The 21,248-nt window shown below is 41.4% G+C and overlaps 1 protein-coding gene across 1 annotated transcript; it reads right to left on the bottom strand.

Moving 5' to 3' along the window:
* Positions 1–15,544: 15,544 nt before the first annotated feature.
* exex (motor neuron and pancreas homeobox extra-extra) lies at positions 15,545–18,721 on the bottom strand. Its single transcript, XM_018006950.2, has 3 exons — positions 17,462–18,721; positions 16,499–16,766; positions 15,545–16,406 (listed from the first exon to the last, which is right to left on the bottom strand). Exons 1-3 carry the CDS (start codon positions 18,439–18,441, stop codon positions 16,011–16,013), a joined length of 1,644 nt encoding a protein of 547 aa, XP_017862439.1. The 5' UTR covers positions 18,442–18,721; the 3' UTR covers positions 15,545–16,010.
* Positions 18,722–21,248: the final 2,527 nt, after the last annotated feature.

Genomic DNA, 21,248 nt, shown 5'->3' with positions numbered 1-21,248 from the left:
CTTCCAGGACTCCGAGTTCTGTCTTCAAGTCAAATCAATGTCAGCAGCGTCTTGGCTTCGCTTGCTACTTACGCAATTTGCTTACATGATGTCAGCATCCCCTTCGCCTCTCATAAACAACTTCAGTTTTTAAGTGCTAAGCACATCTACATACATAACATAAGAGAAACATTTGTTTTTATGTATGTGTGTGTGTGTGTTATGGGCCCCAGAGACAATAATACGTATACGTTTCTGCCTTGCCTAAATTCTGACAAATCTGTAAAAATTTGTTCGCTGTCATCAACACACACACACACACACACTTGGCACATGTTTAGCATACTTATCACAGAGTGTGTGAGAAAGAGAGACAGAGAGAGGGAGATGGGGCTGCTCTTGTATCATGCGCTCGTTAAGCGTCAAGTAAAACAAATCATAATCTTCAAGACGTCAACATCGAGTGCTCTGAAATATGACAACGCGTGCCATTTGCTCTGTTTGCATTTGTTGTACGCCTTTTTGCGGTCTTTGTGCTCTCTGCCCCTTGAAGGACCCCCCAGCAGAGCCCATCAGCAGAGCTCACATGTGCTAGGCAGGGATTTGCTCGTGTTTGCCTCTGCTATTTGCACAAGCGACTGGGCAGCATCAATCTTGAGTGAGTTTGTCATTTGATTCGATCTGAAATGTGGAAAGGAAACAGAGATATAGAAAGAACTGAGAAAATGCCTGCCCAGAACTATATTCTTAAGAGGAGCAAATATCTTAGAAGTGTAAATGAAGATTTTAATTTTAGCCAGACTACAAAATATTTAAATTTGAATTGAATTTTCGTAATGTTTCATATTCAGCTATAATGAATCGACCCTTATCTTCTTAAATAATTTACTTACTATTTTATTTAATAATATAGAATATACAATATAGTTACTATTTTAATTAATAATATTCAAAATACTTTTAATGTACACTTACTTTGATTTGAATTTCTTTTCTTGCTGTTTTTCACTTTCTTTAAGTTTGAAATATTTGCTTCAGTTAGTTCTCTCTCTCTCTCTATGAGTCGAGTTTCTTAGTCTCCCTCTGTAGCCAAGTCTATAAACAGAATTATCAATCAATGCCCGCACAGCAGCTGCCTGAGACCACATATACCCTCCCCTTAGCACCTACACACACACACACACACACACACAAACACACACACCCATGTTGGCAACTTGAACTTCGCACCAAACAGTTGCACACTTCATACCTAAACACACACACACACACCTAGCCATAAATATCCAATGTGATATCTTATCAGTATTTGAAAGCACTTTACTAATAATTAAAATGTCATCATTAAGAAATATGAAAAAGTCAACAAAAGGCGCAAAGCAAAGCAGTTGACAACTCCCAGAGAATTCGAGCAGAGCAGAACACACGGCTAGAGATGAGCTCGTGCTGCAATGCGACGAGTTCGTTGAGGACTTAACACGAGAAATGTTAAATGTTAATTCATCTAAAATATTGTAATATTTGTTAAGCACTCTTCAGTTTGTAATTGGAGCTGAAAATCGTAAGCTGAAATCGTAATTTAAGCAAAGATGTATTTATTTCTTTTCAATATTTTTTATGTATTCTGAATACAATTAAGTGTTTTCGTTTTCGTGTCACGACACGCGCTCAGGCCAAGTCCAAACAGTTCACAGTTTCAACCGCATTTGATGAGCTAAAGAAAATTTATTGTTTTGCTATTGACTATTTAAACTTGAAGTGAAGTGAGAGGTGAGCGTTAGAAATAGAGAGGGAGATGAAGACTATCTACCTATGTAGCTATCTACCTGCCTATTGAGTAGGTATATTGGAGTAGAACTGCCCATTTTATACCCTGAACCCATTTTGAATGGGAAATCAAGGTATAACGGGTTTGTTAACATTGTGTAACACGCAGAAGGATTTAGCCTTGTCCGTCTGTATGTATGAACGTGTCGATCTAAAAAAATATAAGAGCTAGAGACATGCAATTTTCCTAGGTCCGTGTATATCGAGCGCATATCGAGCTTTTCTTCAAAAATCGATAACTACTTCCGATATTTTATTATCAAATTAAAACCTTATCGAAAATTTGTTATTTTATTATATCTCCTACATCTTTAGAGCTAGACCTTCCAAATTTTGAATGTGGACTCATATCTATTTGATAGAATTCCGCTCAGGGTCATTGACCTCTCCTCAAGGTCATTGACCTCCGCTCAAGGTCATTGACCTCCGCTCAAGGTCATTGACCTCCGCTCAAGGTCATTGACGTCCCCTCGAGGTCATTGACCTCCGCTCAAGGTCATTGACCTCCGCTCAAGGTCATTGACCTCCGCTCAAGGTCATTGACCTCCGCTTAAGGCAATTGACCTCCGCTCAAGGCCATTGACCTCCGCTCAAGGCCATTGACCTCAGGTCAAGGTCATTGACTTCCGCTCAAGGCCATTGACCTCAGGTGAAGGTCATTGCCTCCGCTCAAGGCCATTGACCTCAGGTGAAGGTCATTGACCTCCCCTCAAGGTCATTGCCTCCCCTCAAGGTCATTGCCTCCGCTCAAGGCCATTGACATCCCCTCAAGGTCATTGACCTCCCCTCAAGGTCATTGACCTCTAATCAAGGTCATTGACCTCCGCTCAAGGCCATTGACCTCCCCTCAAGGTCATTGACCTCTCCTCAAGGCCATTGACCTCCACTCAAGGCCATTGACCTCCGCTCAAGGCCATTGACCTCCGCTCAAGGCCATTGACCTCCGCTCAAGGCCATTGACCTCCGCTCAAGGCCATTGACCTCCGCTCAAGGCCATTGACCTCCGCTCAAGGCCATTGACCTCCGCTCAAGGCCATTGACCTCCCCTCAAGGTCATTGACCTCCCATCAAGGCCATTGACCTCCCCTTAAGGTCATTGACCTCCGCTCAAGGCCATTGACCTACCCTCAAGGTCATTGACCTACCCTCAAGGTCATTGACCTCCCATCAAGGTCATTGACCTCTCCTCAAGGTCATTGACCTCTCCTCAAGGTCATTGACCTCCGCTCAAGGCCATTGACCTCCGCTCAAGGTCATTGACCTCCGCTCAAGGTCATTGACCTCCGCTCAAGGTCATTGACCTCCGCTCAAGGTCATTGACCTCCACTCAAGGTCATTGACCTCCGCTCAAGGTCATTGACCTCCGCTCAAGGCCATTGACCCTCACGGTCTCTGCCTCTCATGGTTTCTCTCTGCCCCTCTACCTGCCTCTTCATATTTTTTCGATAACTCACCCGATACCTTTTTTATCGAAACGTGCAGTCGCTGCTTACTTCGCAGTTAGCAGAGCGCCTGCTAATACTTGCTTGTGGTTGCATGTGTATGTTTATGTATGTATGTATGTATTTATGTATGTATATGCGCATAAAAGAAGTGCAGTATGATTCGAATATCAGCTTGGAGGGTTCAGGGTATCTCCTAGTCGAGCAGTCTCGACTAAAGCCTTCTTACTTGTTCTTTTATCGAATCAGCATTTACGTGAGCTGGACACACAGTTGCCTCCAGTTCCGTGCCGCGACTGCTTCTGCTTCTTCTTCTTCTTCGTCTGTTGACACTAATGACAACGATTGGCGTCAATTTTCGTGTCACATTTGTGACTCGACTCTGTGGCTCTTGCTCTAGCTCTTACTCTGTCTGTGTATGTGGCTCTGGCAGATAGATAGGCCTGAGAAACGACAGTAGCTGCATTTTCAATTAGAAACAGATGTAAAGGCCTGATAAAGTTGGGTGCGAGGTGCGGCTTATCAGGCTGGCCGTGCCCGGTCTGGTACTTGAGCTGTAATGAGTCGTGTCGTGTGTAGCAGCAGTCGTTGCAACTGCAAAGTTGCCTTGCACCAAGCACTGTTTGCACAGATGAGTTTTTAATTAAATGCTATCGTTGCGCTTAAATAAATTGAAATAATCAATTTATATTACGTATACGCAACGTTCGCTCCGGCTCCAGCCCCAGCCCCCGCCCCAGCACTGGTTCCAGCTCCGCCTCCGGCTACGGCTCGTCGTCCATGGCGCTCTGTCAACAAATTTAATTGAAAATCTAAACAGCAAGTCAACATCGGATGGCAAGTCAAAATGGTTACCCTATCGAGCCGTGGTGACGGACACGTATCGAGCAGCTCCCTAGCAGCTTTGGCAAACAGTAGCAGCAGTGGGAGCAGGAGGAGCAACAGCAGCAGCAGCAGCAGCAGCAATCGGAGTAGCAGCAGCAACAGCCCCAACAATGCTGACAACATTTCATACTTTTGTTTGTGCGCATAATTTTAAAATCAATAGAAATATATCCAGTTTCATCATCATCATCATCATCATCATCGTCATCATCAGTGTCATCATCATCGACTTCATTCTCGTTGGCTCTGGGCAAACATTCAAATAAATGGCAATCAATGGTTACCAACAGTCAGCCAACTGACTACCGTATAATCCATGCCCACACCCACAATATGCCCAGCCTTATCTCTCGCCTCCTATCTCTATCCCTCTATCTCTCTCCCTCTCACTCTCTCTTTTTTTTGGCTTTTCGTTGATTGAAAATTATACGCTTTGCTTTCAATTAAAGCTGTCTGCCATGAGATATGCGGCAGAGCTCATAAATCTTAACAGCAAGTGTCGCTACCGTCGCCGTCACTGTCGGCGTTGTCGTCTATTTATATATATCCCTATCTATATCTTTATGGTGGCCCGGTAGCCTTATCGACTTCATTAACTAAACAAATGTGTTTATTGTTGGCTTAGGCTATAAACCAGCTCAGCTAGATAAATAAACAAATTAAACGAAATTATTGTGCTAAAAGTATTAAAAATAATATTAGCCTCTGGATAATACTAATAAGCGTAATCAGCCGCCCGCATTGAGCATGTTGCGCTTAGATCAGACCCTGTATTAATAAATAACGTTCGTTTATGGCATTTGCCATAAAGCCTGATCGGATAACGCTCGGTTGCAGGTGCAGGTGCGTCGGCTTAGCTGGGAGAAAAGGGTTTAGGCAATGGGGCTCATATACATATACCGAAAGTAAGTCATGGGAATTATTTATTAAATAACCTAAACAAATTCAGAGATCGATAAGGCAACAAAATATATAAAAAATATCAAATAGTGTTTGACATTGGCGCTCCTCTTTTTTTATAAATTTTGATTTTTATATGAATTATTTATTGTTTATATTTTTTACATTACTATAAAGAGTTTAGAATAATCAAAGGGTAGGAATATTTTAGTAGAGACTGTTCGACTATGAAATCCCTCGAGGCGTTCGAAGAAGCGACTGCGCTTAGGCTTATAAGTACTAAATATATGGAATGGGACTTATTACATACATGAGAATTATAATATATCATATAATTTCAACTGAGCTATCTTATATAAGTCGGACTTGGCTAATTCTAAACTTTTCCCATTTTAAACAATATATACGATAAATATTTTCAATCTCATATTGCTTAGTGAACTATTTCATTCCACACAATAAATACTTTAGCCTCATTAACACCTGCTTAAATAGCTCCCCCTTTGCGCCTATGCCCTGAACGGCTTCACTGTACATTTGGGAGCTATTTATATGCATGGCCCAAAATGCAAAAGGCATCGCCATTTGCACGCAATTAGTGACACAAATTGCCGCCCGCCAAAGAGAGAGAGAGAGAGAGAGAGAGAGATAGGGAGAGAGACAGTGCGCGAGGCGTGGCAGAGGCATAGACAAAGTCATTTGGCTACTGTTTAGGATTAGCGCTGGCGTTTATCTATATCGTCATTTATGTAACTGTATTTACGCAGCGTCGTTTGCATAATTATTTGAAATTTATTGCGCGCTAATTGTGACGCCAAGGCTTCAGTGGTATTTAGTAGGTGCCGCCAAATAATCCATTTCCAATGCGATATCAGCAGCCAATCGAAATGTGCCTCGCCGGCATTTGCATAATCGCAATCAATCAAGGGCGGCGTAAGAGCATAAAAACCATTTGAAAAATTACGCTGCACTTGTTCAAAACAATTTGCAGCCCTTTTTATGTACAAAGAACTTGTACAAAATGGGGTTTTTTATGTGCTCGCCATGATGGCAGAGGGGGCAGGCAGGATGTGGGAAGGAACGAAATGATAAATGCTAATTTGAGGCAAGATCACGCATAAACCAACAATAAATAAATCAAATGGCAGGTCACACAAAAAAGCTGCCCCCCACATAAAAGAGGGAAAGAGTGAGAGAGAGGGAGAGGGGAAGAGTGAGTAGAGAGTAGATATATGTCTGTATATGTACATAAGTGGGCTGCTCTCATACGAATGCGATTTAGGGCCACTTATGCGTGCACATGTAAAAATCCAAAATCAAGAAACCTTAGCACGATTTGCACTTGCCTTACCGTACAGAATTTTGCAAATTGTTAAGTGATTTACGAGACAAGACAGGCCATTTGTTAGACTAAGATTAAGTAAAGGGAGCAGGGAGCAGGACACACAGACCGAGCAGCAGCAGCAGCAGCAGTAGCAGGAGTCGGAGCACAAGTTCACAAAGTTTGCCATTTTCTTTTCTCTTTTCTGTTTTTGGCGAAAATTCAAAGAAAAGTTTTCTGCTCAATACAAATTGCAGCAACATTATGTGAGATTATATTGCCATAGAGTTGGATGGGTATCCAGCTGCAGCGACAGTAGGTGTGCTGCATATAATATATTGCAACAGGAAGAAGAAGCTTTGTCTTTTATTTAATCTATGTATGTAATCTGTGTTGTCTCTGCTCTAAATCAAAATTTAGTTTCATTGGCTTAAGTTTTTCTCATGTTGCAGTTAAGGTCGCTCAATTCTTATTTACTATTCATACCAGTTCCATTATATCCCCCTTATATTTTATTCCTTTCCCATTTCGTTCTGTTTAATTTGAGAGGCAAGCAAATTTATATTGATTAAAAATCCATCATTTAGCTCTTCTATGATATTCCATGCCCTAAAGTTCCTTCCTCTTAAGTTCCATAATTCGATCTGCTCTTTTCTCGTATTCCATTCCCATTGATTCCAGTTGCATTGTAAGTCTTACTTAAATTTCATTCGTTTCAATTCCACTCTTTTCCACCAAGAAATACCTAAAAAAAATCTCACTCTCCCACTACCGAAATCTCAAGCGCTCACTACACACATTACATAATATGAGTTCGCAAAAAAAGAAGAAGAGATTCAGCTTCTATCTACTTTTTTTGCACAATAATGGCTATAAAAGATGATAATGTTCCAAATCCTTCAGCCAGATTCCCAAAATCAGCCTCACACGAAGGCAGCAAAAATAATTTTCAAAATAAAAAAACTTAAAATATAAAAGCAGCACAAGAAAAACAGCAACAAACTACAACAGCAGCAGCAGCAACAACAACAACAACAACAGCAATAGCCGTAAAAGCTATTAACATATTAAAGCAATAAAAGAAATGGCATATAAAACGCTGCCACAGACACAAAACGTGGGGAGGCAAGCTTCACTGTGGCACCACCCCCATGCTTAGTGGCAAGTGGCATTTACCCAAGCCCAAGCCCAAGCCCAACCCCAGCCCCAGCCCCGACTGGGACGCACTTGCCGCGCTGTCTGCCATCATCAACATCAACGACGTCGCCATCAGCAGGAGCAGCAGGAGCAGCAGACGATGGAACAACCCTGCTGCAGCCACAGCCAAAGCTCTTCGAGTCGAGCTGAAGGGTGGGGCGTGGCTGGGGCGGACGGCAAGGAAGGGCTGCTGATAATCATACTAAATGCTGCCATTTGCCATTTGTGAGGTTTTGCCACTTGCCCTACACACATACATACACACACACACACACACACACGCGTGTACACATTGACTGCGTGGGTGGTTGAGTTAAAAGAGGGCGTGCTTTTTGGCAGTGCTCGCAGGGAAATTGTGAAAAGTTCGCCTGGAAAGTACTTCTAAGCTTTGTGTAAACACCCACTAAAATCAATTTGCTGGATTTTCTACCACCAGAAAATGTGTATTTTACGGGTTACGCTGAGAGTCCGTCCGGCGACAACTCGGAGCGATACACTCTTCGAGTTTGGCTCTTGGCAATGTGAGCGAAACTGGCTAAGATTGGCATAAAATGGCGCATTATATGGGTTAGCAAACGATAAATACAAGATAAATACAACGATTATATAGAAAGGGATTTGGCTATTCTATTGAACTGGCTGATAATGGAATGGGCAAGTAGTTAATGGAATTAAATAGAGTAGTCTAAGAAAAACTTGACGAAAGTTTAGATTATATATTAATAGAAGTGAGTAGAATAGATAATAAGCTGATGTGGTATGAATAGAGTGGAATAGAGAGAATATAATCATGTGGAATGGAACAGAATATAGATTAAATCAGAGTGGATATGGAGCTGTATACAAATGAAAGAGATTTCAGGTGCAGCTAAGAGGCAAAGGAAGATAATTCAAATAGAATAGAGTGGGAATGGAACAGAATAAAAGTTGAGCAGAGTGTGTAGTATGAGCTGAATAAAAATAGAAGAAATTTCCAATGTAAATGAGAAGAGAATTAAAATGGAACAGAGTGAGAATGGAGCGGAATACATATAAATATAGAGACGTGTGGCACATCGAAACTTTAAATTCGGAAAATATACTCACCCATAATTCACACCTACGAAGTGGGTCATAGTAACCCCTATATACATTTGTATGTGCTCTTGGGAGCAGGGTAAATCAGGAAATGAAATATTTCTTGCAGAGTCCACAAGATTTGATGACTGCAAACTTTCCTTTGAGATAATGATATTATCTAATGTTTATTAACAAAGTATTCTTTTATATTTCATATAGACTTATTCACAGTAGGCTTGAACAGAGCTCAGGTTATATGCCGAAATTCCTTATTCCTGCAACATTTATTCACAATATATATTTCACACTTCAGCGCAATACAGAAAAAACCAAACTTTCACTACAACTTGATGGCAAAGTTTTGGGAGCAAAACAAATAGAAAATCAACCAAAATCCGTCCGTAACTCCCACACACACACACGTACACACACCTATGCAGCCCATACCCTTAAAGCTAAACGCCCTCAGGTATTTCAGCCAATTAGTGGCAATAAAATAAATTCAATTTTACGCACACGATGATGCGGTTGGACCCAGTTTTTGGCTGCGGCTTTCGGCTTGCCGGGGGAGCGGGCCAAAGACGGGCCGCGAGCCCTAGGGAATGTGGGGAGGGGAAGAGTCGTGCTCGCGTTCATTTAAGCGTATGTGTGAATAATGCGACCCTGCGGCATACGCAGCCGTAGCGCCTCGCAAATTAACGCCGGCTTTTTAGGGGTTGATTAGGCACGCCCCGATTCTTCTTGAATGCGTTAACTTCTCGCTGTGTCGGTCGGCACTTGTCGGAAAACGGGCATCAGCAAGCCCTAAAATCTACCCAAGCGTACAAGCGTACGGCGGACCGGCATTAATTATGCTAAACATTTTTAAATATTGTCCTCACGTGCAATGCCCGGCGAGCAGGCCCTTGAGGGCAGCCGGCGCTCACTTTTGATTGGATTGCCTTTGCCTTTGCCTTGAAACTGTAAAAGTTTTTCCTTCCGCTTCGACCGTAGACCCCGTTGTCCCCGTTGCCATCCCCGAGGGGTTGGCTGATTTCGTCGCTCGCGCATTTTCAACAATTATGCAAATGCGTTTTAATGCCTTTTACTCATTTAAGCGGATTACAATTTAATATTTTTGTTTGTTGTTCTCGCCGTTGTATCGTTGTCGTTGTTGTTGCTGTTGTTGTTGCAGTTGTTATTCAATGTTTGTTTAGAGTTTAGAGCACAATTCCAAAAAGGTAAGCACAATGCCAACACATGGCTTCATTTGCATACGCTACGAGTTTTGTGGCAAAACATTTGTATCTTAATTGTTGCAATTAACGTGGCAAAAGCCAGCGACTGGGCTGAGAAAGGGCTACCAATTGGCAATTTGTCACCAGTTGATGGATGTAAGAAGGCTGAAAAGACGCCTTGGCCGTAAGCATAATAAATGACAGAGCTGCAGCGTGGAGAGTGACTTGGAAAAGCTCTTAAGATGTTATATAGATGTAGTAGACGTTGGATTCGCTTTGGAATATGAGAGACCTAAAGCTTGATACGTATAAAACCAAGACAAAATTTTATAGAATCTCGCTAAAAAATTAATAATATAGTATTACTTTTCACATATATTAATAGTAGATTTATCCCTTCTTTAAAAATCTGCCGTGTAAGGTTTCTACTTTTCCCCTCTTTACCCATTCTATGCTCTTGCCCATTTTCTGACTTTCATTACAGTTACAAGCATTTTGCTGCCTCTTCAGCTTTTGTTCACTTTCTCTATAATAGCCTCTCCAGCAAACTCCACACAATGCCCTCAAATTTGCTAATTAACTGAACATAAGGTTTTCTAATTTCATTTAACGCGCAGCGCTAGAGAGCAAGAGTGAGAGTGAGAGAGAGAGAGCGAGTGGGTGAGAGTGAGAGAGGGAAGCAATACACCCGCAGCCATCTGACAATTGCACCCTCAGCCTCTGACTCTGCCTCTGACTCTGCCTCGCTCTGACTCTGCCCTTGGCAAGTGTTTTGCTCCTTGCCAACGGAACTGCAGTTCGTCTCAGTGAGTCAGTTAGCTCGCTCGTCCGTATCATTAGCCTCCGGGGATGATTTGTTGTTTGGCAGCACTTGATCAACGGCAATGAATTCAATTAGCACCAAAACACCAGCTAGCACAGTTAGAGTCAGGCATTAGTGTGACCGAGCAGGGCGATTCACTGCCTCAGGGTGGGTAGCACTTGCTGCAGTCAAAGGGGCAGAGAGAGAGAGAGAGAGAGAGAGAGAGAGAGATGCTGGGGAGGTAGAGTCAGTAGAGATTCAGAGTGCAGACACACCCCCTCCATTAGATGTCAGTGCTTCGTCTGGTCAATTGTTTGGATTACTTTTCTGGTGAATTATTGCGTGTTGACGCATATGGTGACAATTTGTACTAACTCAATGGGATCTGCCTCTATCTCTATCTCTCTCTCTCTCGCACACACACACACGCGCTGCGCTCTCTGGGGATCTAATGCGCTTTGGGCTGCGGACTGTGGGCCCTGGGCATACATGACTGCACCATTGGCAATTAGCGTTGATATTCGTGAATTTTGATTGCAAAATTTCCCGGCGATTAAATCGAAATCATTTGACAAATTCAATGCCATTGTCCAGCCATATTGAAGAGTCTCTCATTCTCTCTATCTATTCCTCTGTATGTGTGTGTGTGTGTTTAGTAAACTAATGGCCTTTGTGCCAGCCTGATGAGCATGGGCCCCGACTCCTGCTACGGCTTTCGATTTGGCTTCGGCTTCGTTTCTCGCTTGCATTTTTGTTTACTTTGGCGCGCACGCACGGATTTTCTTTTATGGATTGATGGCAGCGACTACAGCTTGAACTGCTGATTGTAGCCGGACATGGGCATCTGTGTGCGTGTGCGAGTGTGTGTGTGTGTATTGAAAATATAGCCAGATGGATTGTGTAAACATGTTGGAAATTATGGCATTAAGCAGCAATATGCGTTGTAGTTTTTGTCAGCGTGCGCTATAAATCAATAAATTATTTGATAAGCTGACAAAAATTAAGAATACCCAAAGAACTAGCTGAAAATACTTAGCATACAAATGATAAATGTTGGTCTAGAGAAAATATCGAATGCAAATATATAAGCAGTGCTTAAAAAATTTTATTTTTAAATTTTTAATCTTTTTAACTAGCAGACAACAATTAGTTAAGCTAAGGAACTATGAAAAATATATCTAAAAATATGTAATATATTTTATTTTTTAAATAATTAAAAATAATAAACAAATTTAGGTATATAATTTTTATAATAAATAAATTATTTTAAAAATATTAATCATAGCACTTTTTTTGTTAATAAATTCCAAATATTTGTAAAAATGTTTATATTTTTAAGCAGACTATCAAAAATCGGTTAAAAATTAAAAACTACATCTCTAGCTCTAGATTCTACGAACTTTTCACATAGATTTATGAGAATATTATTTAATTTTAATTTTTATAAGATATTGGGTATTGCGACTAAATTCATTCTCTTTACTTAAGATTTCTTCACAAACAATTTCGATATTTTATAAATAGAGATATTTAGACATAGATTTTAATTCCCTCTCCTGCTCTCACTTTGTTTTTATTTTCATATTCCAATCAAGTATTTGAATTATAATTAGCTCATAAAGCAACGCTCAAAAATTTGAAATACAAATGTTACATAAATTGTCAAATCAATTTCAGTAAATTGATGCCAAACCGCCCTCAGCCCCTTTGGTGTTGGGCAACCCCTATCTATCTGTTGGGACAGTCAGCCATTAGACAACTAACTAACGAGCCATATCAGTGTTATGTTCATTGTTGTGCGTCCGAATGCAAATTTGACAATAATAAAATGCAGCATATGACAAATAATCGCGTATATTTGGCAATAAAATCGAATGGAAATGGCGGAAAATGTGGAAAATGCATTTGGCCAAAGCCGTTTGAATATTAGCAGAAATTCAATGAATGCTCAAATCACAAAAGTAAACACAGTAAACAACACACACACACACACACACGCACACAAATTAAGCATAAAATGTGATCATCTGTGTTGACATGAAGATCAACAACGATGTGGCAGACACCCCTAGGGTAACCAAATTGTAACACCAGCAACAACTGCTGACAAAGTCATAAGAGACGAGGCGGGGGGCGCTGCACGATGACGACCCTCAATTCAAATGGCAATTTGCTGGGTGTGCACACACACACACACATACAGAGTCGTTCTCTTTTTGGTTTATTGTCTGATGCGACCCGTGTTTATAGAAAATTATAACTGAAATTTAATTTGCAACAGATGCGAGAGCATCAGAAAAAAAAATCCATCCGACAATTAAGCAATTGCCGAAACTCAAACTCAAACTGAAGCTGAATGCCCAGACTCCGGTTTTCGGGGTTTGAACTCTGTCACCCTTTGGCTGCCTGTTGATAAAAGGAAATTTCTGCCCTTGCAATTGTTACAAATTACCCGCTAATAGCTCATGAATTGAATTAGACAGTTGCCATTCCACACAATATAGCTGGAAATCCTTTGTGCTCCTGCTGCTTCTGCTCCTGCTCCTGCTATTGCTGATGTTGCCTCAATTCTGGTTCAACTTCCACACTTGGCCACTTCAAGGCATCTGAACTGAATAGCGCAGCATCAGCAACCACAGCACACCGCAGGCCACTGCACAGTGGTTCAAGCTAGATTTGATTGGCTTACTCGAGTCTCGATGTTATATGGTTCATAGAATGTTGTTGAACTTGGAAATTCGATTAATTAAGGCGAGTCCCTTTTCTGCCTGACTTTTGGTTATTCAATCTCAATTTGAGTTAGAGTTTTTTGACGTGATTTAGCTGTATTATGTCAGGATGTGCTGGAAGATTATTAATAAAGAGAGGAGATGATTTTCATAGAAATTTCTATACAACTCTTGAAACGAAAGTAACGGTATTAAAGATATATATTTTAACTACACCTTTTCTGTAATTTAATTGAATTCTATATAATTGATCTTTGTTTAGCCTTATACTAAATCAACCACTGTATAGCACATTGAACGTAGGACAAATATCAGCCAAAATTCATCCATTCATTGAAATGTCTTGCCTACATCTTTCTCTCTCTCTCTCTCTCTCTTTATCACTCTACCCTCTCTGGCTGATGTTGACGTAGTGCGTTGCGTTGCTTTGGGTGAAGTGTGTGCGAGTGTCTGACGGATAACGAAATGAATTTTTATTAGCCCATCAGACGCATAATCAGCAAGCAAGAAGAACTGCTGCATAACAATAACAACAGCAACAGCAACAACAACAACAACAATGCGAGCATATCAAACAAGCAATAATAACAACAATATAAAGCATACTTCAAGGCATGCTGTCTCTGTCTCTCTCTCACTTATTAAGCATTCTCCTGTCTATTTATGAGCTAAGGTCGCGCTCTGAGTATTACGTGATGAAGTGGCCTCGTCTTGTTCCAATCACAATCTCCTTTTATTTCCCATTTCAATTATAATCCTATATAGCTAATTGTATGAGCTGTTTGCTAAGGATTTGTAGAGGGAGCGATAGACGATTACGAATTGTTATTTTTGAAATTCATATATATATATACATATGTATGTATGTATACCAACATTTAATCAAAAGTACACCTAATGCCAAACTGAGCCAACTGAGAATGAGAACTTTGTTCCAATTAACACTGATTGCTGGCCGATTAGTCGATTGGGGTATTACGCCCTATATAAGTATGTGGCCTAAACAATTTCGTGATTATTAGCTTCATTAGCTACGATTAAGCCACGTATCACTGAAAACCTAATACATTCCCAGCTCTCTGATAAGATGGCAGATGAAGTATTTTACTTTATATATTTCTCAAACAATTTATTAGTTTATTTATTCTCAGAGAATTCTGATTGCGGAAATGGAAGCTCACCATGATTTTGGATTTTATTTTATATAAGTGGGCTCGATTGTTGCTGCTGTTGCTGTTGCTGCTGCTGCTGCTAGCTCCAGGCAACATTTTAATTAGCGAAATAATTTTTAAGTGACATTATAAATTTAGACATAATTATTGTCTGAACAATTAAATTGATTATCTACGAGTATTTGATTTATTTGCCTCGATAAGTGATATCAGCCATGAAATTAAAAACTTTTGTACCTGATTGGCTTTTTATATGACTTTTATAAATACACCTTTAATAGTTTTTCGTTCGTTTTTTTTTTTTTTTTTTTTTTTTTTGTCACATATATAGATAGCTCTAAATGCTAACCAAGTGATTAGATACTTTAGTTTCGAGAGATAAAGCACCCACTGAGTGTCTTGTTTTTTGTGAGAAATCTGAACTGAAAGAGCACGCTTTAGCACAATTCGTATTCTAGAAAATATAAATAATTAGATTCGAAATTTTTCTATATGGAATTAAATTGTTATAATCTCTCGAAAAGTTAGATGAGGAGAGATAAGCTGAAAGAACTTTTATTTTTAAACTTTCTAGGGGTTCTGTTATTTATTTCTATAAATAATACTATTTATAGAATATACAATTTTATAGGATTTTTAATCCAAAAAAATTTCTTAGAGCAAAAAATTACATTTGATATTTCGGAGAAACTTTCGAAAATACCAGAATTCTAGTTCTCAAAATATTTATAGAGAGAAAGAGGGAGAGAGCGAGATATTCTAAAGCTTCTTTAGCTCAATGTATTAAAATTCTCCCTTACACCTCTTCCGCAATAATAATAAAGAAATTCAGCTTGACATTTTTAAAGCACATTTTATTTTTCTCATTTTCGATTTTTCAAAATAAATGTAATAAAATTTGCTAGAGCCGTTTGTTTGTTGTTTAAAATTACATAATTACAATTATTTACACACAATGACATAAGAAATAAGATCGTGACCATATACAAACTAAACTAAACTAAACTAATCTCATTTAATTTATATATAGGTTTATTTGTATATATTATTTGTAAGGTAATTTAAATTAATTGATAGATTGTTTATTTTGTGTATGTACAGTGTGCAGGAGGAGCAGGAGGGGGAGCAGTGGGAGGGTTGTCAAATACTTTTATGTAGCAGTGTTGAATTTATATATATTTATAGATATATATATATTTCTGGTTTACATATATCACACAGTGCGTTTTGTTGTTGTTGCTGTTGTTGTTAATTCCCACAACAGAAATCAAAACAACAACAACAACAACAACAACAATGACCAAAATAATTTCAACTAATTGCGTAGCTAATTTTGCGCAATCTCATGAAATGTTTTTATTTTTCTGTTTTGGTGTTGCATGTTGTTTGTTGGGTTGTTCGCATACAGGGTGTCTCACCAGGTGGACGGTTGCTCCAATGCCAATGACTAGAAATGCTTTTGCTCTGGCTTCAGGAGAAACTAACTCGAGCTGCTCGCGCTGGCTGTGCTCTGCTGCTGCTGCTGTTGCTGCTGCTGCGCCTTGGCTCGCTCCTTGGCCTCCTGCTGCGCCTTTTTGGAACGTTTCCATTTCATGCGTCGATTCTGGAACCAGATCTTCACCTGCGTCTCGGACAGCATCAGGCCGCTGGCCACCTCGAAGCGTTTGGGCCGCGACAGGTATTTGTTTTGCTTGAACTGCTTCTCCAGCTCGAGCAGCTGCTGGGAGGTGAAGGCGGTTCGTGGACGTCGCGTCTTGCCCAGTATCGCGTGATGCGGATAGGCGGCCAGCTCTGGAATGCGATGATGCAACATGCCAGCGCGTGCCAGAAACTCGAACTGCAGCTGCGAGGGCATAAAATTGTGACCCATGGGTATCTACAGTCGGAAAAGAAGTAGAAGAAGCAACAACAAAGTTGACTTCTAGTTAGCAAAAATGTCAATGCAGATGGAGCTTTCATGATGCTTACGGGTATGGGCTTGCCGGACGGATCGAGAGGCCGATGGAAAGCGGAGCCGCCAGGTGCCAGCAGCTGATACGGATGCCCGCCCGCATAGAGTGGAAAGTCCTGCGGTCTGATGGGACTGTGCGGCGGGATGGGCTTCTTGAACTCATCGTGCAGCTCGGACATACGCATGCCCAAGTGGTGTGTGTGGTGCGCGGGCTGGGGCTGCTGATCCTCGCAGCCGGGACTGATGGGCGGACTGGAGCGATGCGATGAGCTGGGAGATTCAGATCTGCAATGGGAAACAAATAGAGTTCAATGCTTAGACACCCTGTAAACTGCTGCACAATTATCAAAGCTCTTCAATAAACAAGTTACGCGACAATTAAAAAAAATATAAATAAATTGTTTACTCTGCCACACACATACACACACATGCACACAGACACCCGCACACGGCGTATACGTAATCGCAATCATAATGAAGCCAACGTGACCAGCTCGATTTGGCTTTTCGGCCATGTTGTCGAGTGCTAACAAAGCCGCTTTAAAGCCCAAAAGCATTGTTAGCATTCGCTGCTGGCATTTTGTTGGATTTGTCCGCCAGCTGTCAGAAACACCTGGACGGCCTTTTGGCTTAAAGGTGAATTTGACTGAATCGGCAATTGATTTGAATAACATATTGGTTGAGGTAGTGGTAAGGGGTAAAGGGAATTGTAGAAGTAAAGGTAGACATAGGCGTTGCTTAAGGATTTAGATGAAGATATGTAAGTCAAGAGTAATTTATAATAATTTTACTCAAGAGATGTTTAAATTTTATAGTCTATAAGGCAATTCAAGTGGAAGTCTACCCAACTCAGCTGTATGGCTAATCTATTATCTATTAGTTAATAGATAATAGAGTCGCAATTTCTATTCAATATTCAAGTTCACCAAAAATTTTTAACCAATTTAAATATTTCATAAAAAATATAAACTTAAACCCACCTGGACATGCCGTCGGGACTGGGTGAATCATATTCCCGCGACTCGCGTATTCGCTGCAGCGCCTCCTGCTCGCTGATGCCGGCGGCAGCGGCTGCCGCAGCTGCATTCGATGCTGCCACAAAGGCATGATTCAGTTCCGCCTGATCCCGAGCATAGTGCAACGCCGCCAAACGATGCTCGTCCGCAATCATATCGGCTGCTGTCGGAGGCGGTCGTTCTGCACCTTGGTGCTGATTCTTGGCGAGCAGCGCATCGATGCAGAAGGATTTCTTGGGCTGAGCCTGCTGCAGCGCCGTAGTTTCGGGCGGAGAGCAGCTGGCTATGGGAATGGGCGGTGCCGGCGGCAATTGTGTTGCGGCTGGAGCTGGTGCATTCGCGGGCATCATAACTGCAGCTAGGGGCAGACGGGGCAGCGGGTAGGCGCCGTTGACCAAGGCGGGATGTGGAACATGATGTGGTGGGAAGCCGCCTTCGACATAGAGACGCGGATGTGGTGCATGTGCGTGCGGATGATGGGTCGGAGGTGGTCCAATGCCCTGGCAGGCCATGGGAATAGGTGCCACTAGCAGCGGCATGGCAGGTGCAGCAGCGGGAAGTTGAGATTGCTGCTGCTGCTGTTGTTGTTGTTGTTGCTGTTCCGCTGCGCTGTCTTGTGCCGCCGCTGGGCTATGTGTGGGTGCGTAGGCGCTGTGGGGGCTACCTGTCGTGGCCGAGGAGTGCGTAGGGCTGGATGCAGCTGCAGCGGTCGCTGGACTGCGGCTGCGGCTTGATCTGGGCGACGAATGGTTGCTGCACTGATCGTAATCGACGACGACGGCAGCGGCGGCGGGTGGTGTTGTGGTTGCACGTTGCTGTGCGGCGGCTATGTGGCTAATAAGCAGCTGGCTAATGTGGGGCGTATGTTGCTGCTGCGGCTGCTGCTGAGGCGACGGCTGCTGCGTGGTGGGCGGCGGCGGCTGTGACACTTGGGCGCTGGACATGCTTTGTCTGCGCGCGCGACTAACTAACACTTATGCTACGAGCTTTTATTTGATTATAGTTGTTATTGGATTTGCTTAATACTTGTTCTTCTTTGTATTTTACCAACGAAACACAGATTACAACACTTTGACGTATGCGTACGATTCGTTTCCGCTGGAGCGTCAAAGCGCGCGTTCGATATTCTCTGACTCAGACTGCGACTGCAAACTCGACGCGACGAGCGCTAATCAACGACTGTGCTCAACGCCGGCCCGTGCCCGTGTCATATAGAGTCGCATATCGCAATGATTGGGCTGTGCCGAAACCCGAAACGTCGATGTACATACGACTGCGAGTGTGTGCGTGTGTGTGTGCATGAAAGAGAGAGAGCGAGAGAGAGTGGTGCTGAACTGAAGGGTGGGTTGGCAGCAACGCAATGTGAGAAGAGCCTTGCGGCACTGTTGTGCACTGAGCGCAGTCTGTTGTTCTGATTACAAGCACTTACTTAATACTTAATAAATTAATAAGAAGTAAGAATATGAAATATTAAATAAAAATAAATAAAATATATACAAAAATAAATATAAAATTACAAAATATAAAAATCAAAATAAAATAAATAAATACTTACTAATAAAGTTTTATTATAATGGAATATATATAAATATAATGTAAATAAATAAATTCTATTATATTAACCTCTGGAGTAATATTATTGCAATATTATTCATATTAAATTTATTAAATAATACGAAGTGTCCAGCTTACTTAATTATTTTAATATTTATTATTATTATTCGTATAGATAAGTATACTTAAGTATACCTCAAATCCCCAAATTTGTATTATTATTTATTAAAAATATATATGGTGTCTAGTTTATCAAATTATTCTTTATAGTACATACATATGCAGTTAAACTCGACTTTTTCTTCCAGTGCAATGTCACAGAGCTTGATAATTGCCCACCACCAAATACTAGTTAGCACCTACTTCGCTCACTTGCGTGCGCTCTCTCCACCTTGTTCTTTCTCACTCTCACTCGCACAGCGTTCGCTCTCTTTTCGTAGCACGCTTTCAAGATGGAGGCGCTCAGCGCATGCCAACTCGCTCACACTTGTGCGAGTGCAAGCGAGCTGGCAATATGCACTGGGCGTTGCCATTTGCTGGCACCGGAAAAAATGTCGTGTGCGATACGTGCGTGTGTGTGTGCCTCAGCTGGTGGGCGTGGCCAGCTGATTTGGCGCTCCTGGCTGCAAAATTTCAGATAAATTGTTGGAAAAACGAGCTATAATTGCCATCATTATGGAGTGTTGAGCCAGTTCTGCAGCAGACTGGGTCTGCGTCAGGGTCTGGGTGTGGGTCTGGGTCTGGGTCTGGGTCTGGTTCGGGTCTGGGGGCCTCGACTTCATAATCAACTTGGGCGGCGGCTCTGTCTTTGTCTGCTCCGGTTAGCCTGGCACATCATTAGAGCAGCAATTAAGGAGGCAGTTAGTTGACTCGCCTTGACTGACATTCATGATTCACGGGCTTGAAATTCCAGTTAAATCCACGCTTTAAGTCCATGAAAATCGATAATGTCCCCTCGAGTTTGGCTCATTGATATTCAATTGTTATGGCCAATCAAATCGCTGGTCGCACAATAAGTGATATAAATGATTCCCATCATCATTTCGCATTGACTTTTTATAACTTGCTTGTCCGACTTTATCATACCAACAGCTAATGTGCACATAATGCATTTTTTATTAAAGCTACTTGTAAGGGATACAAACAAGTAAATTGCTTACCGGGTTTCCTATTTCCTATTTTTATGTGTCATTTATAGATTTTCGTATTTGATTGATCGATGTGGACGTGTGAGAGCTTTTTAAGATGATACTATGAAACGATTGTGGAACAGTAAAAGTTTATGTTTGAAAGAAATTTGATTGAATTTCCCTTGAGCAACTTCTTCTAAGTCCAACTCCTCACACATCTTTCATGCCCCTATTACACATTGTTTAGAAACAGTTACAAGTCTCCAAATGCAATTCAACTTCTCATCTCTCTTAACTGCTATCAAACCGACTTTTCTGGCCAACTCAGCTCAACTCTTTGTCCTATCCCCCACTTTTGTTGTTCATCTAATGTCTGCGCCTTAATTTGAACTATTCACCTATGCCAAAATAAACAACGAACGATGCAGCTGCCACAAGAGCCAAAGAAACTTCAGTTGAAAACAATTCACATACATCTATACATATTTATTGTATTGCAAGAGTTGTTTGTGAGAGTGTGTGTGTGTATGGGCAAGAACTATATCATACCAATGTATGAGGGACAGCAAGAAAACTGTTGGCTAACAAGAAACGTGCTAAAGTGTATTTTCTTTGGCCACGTACTTGGCCAACACGATTCCGAAATGGAACCCAAAAACTAGCTCCAAATTAGTGCGATGACTGCAACGTGGATTGCGACTGATTGCTGTTGTTCTAGCTGCGCTTGTTTTTCTCCACTCCGGCTGCCATTGTTGTTGTTGTTGTTAGCCCTTTCCCTATTTTATTTTCATTATACGATATTTATCTACTCATCCACGTGCATTTAACTAACATTTACAGTCGGCAATAGGGGAGTTGGCTGGCTGGATGGCTGGCTGCTGGCCAGCACTATGATTGCTGTTGTCCCACAATAGTTGATGTTATATAACAAACAAGAGGTAGAATGGGAGCAAAGGAGAGAGATAGACAAGGAGACAGATACAGCAGCTCACTGGGGTTACATACCATATATATAAGGCTCGGTCTTTGTTTTAGCGCTTGATTTATTTCCGATATGAGAAGGAATG

The sequence above is a fragment of the Drosophila arizonae genome, chromosome 4 (genome assembly GCF_054131065.1).
Source record: "Drosophila arizonae isolate 15081-1271.41 chromosome 4, UAZ_ARI_1.0, whole genome shotgun sequence".
NCBI classification, from domain to species: domain Eukaryota; kingdom Metazoa; phylum Arthropoda; class Insecta; order Diptera; family Drosophilidae; genus Drosophila; species Drosophila arizonae.
The sequence above is the reverse complement of the archived record's forward strand: the minus strand, read 5'-3'. Positions and strand labels throughout refer to the sequence as shown.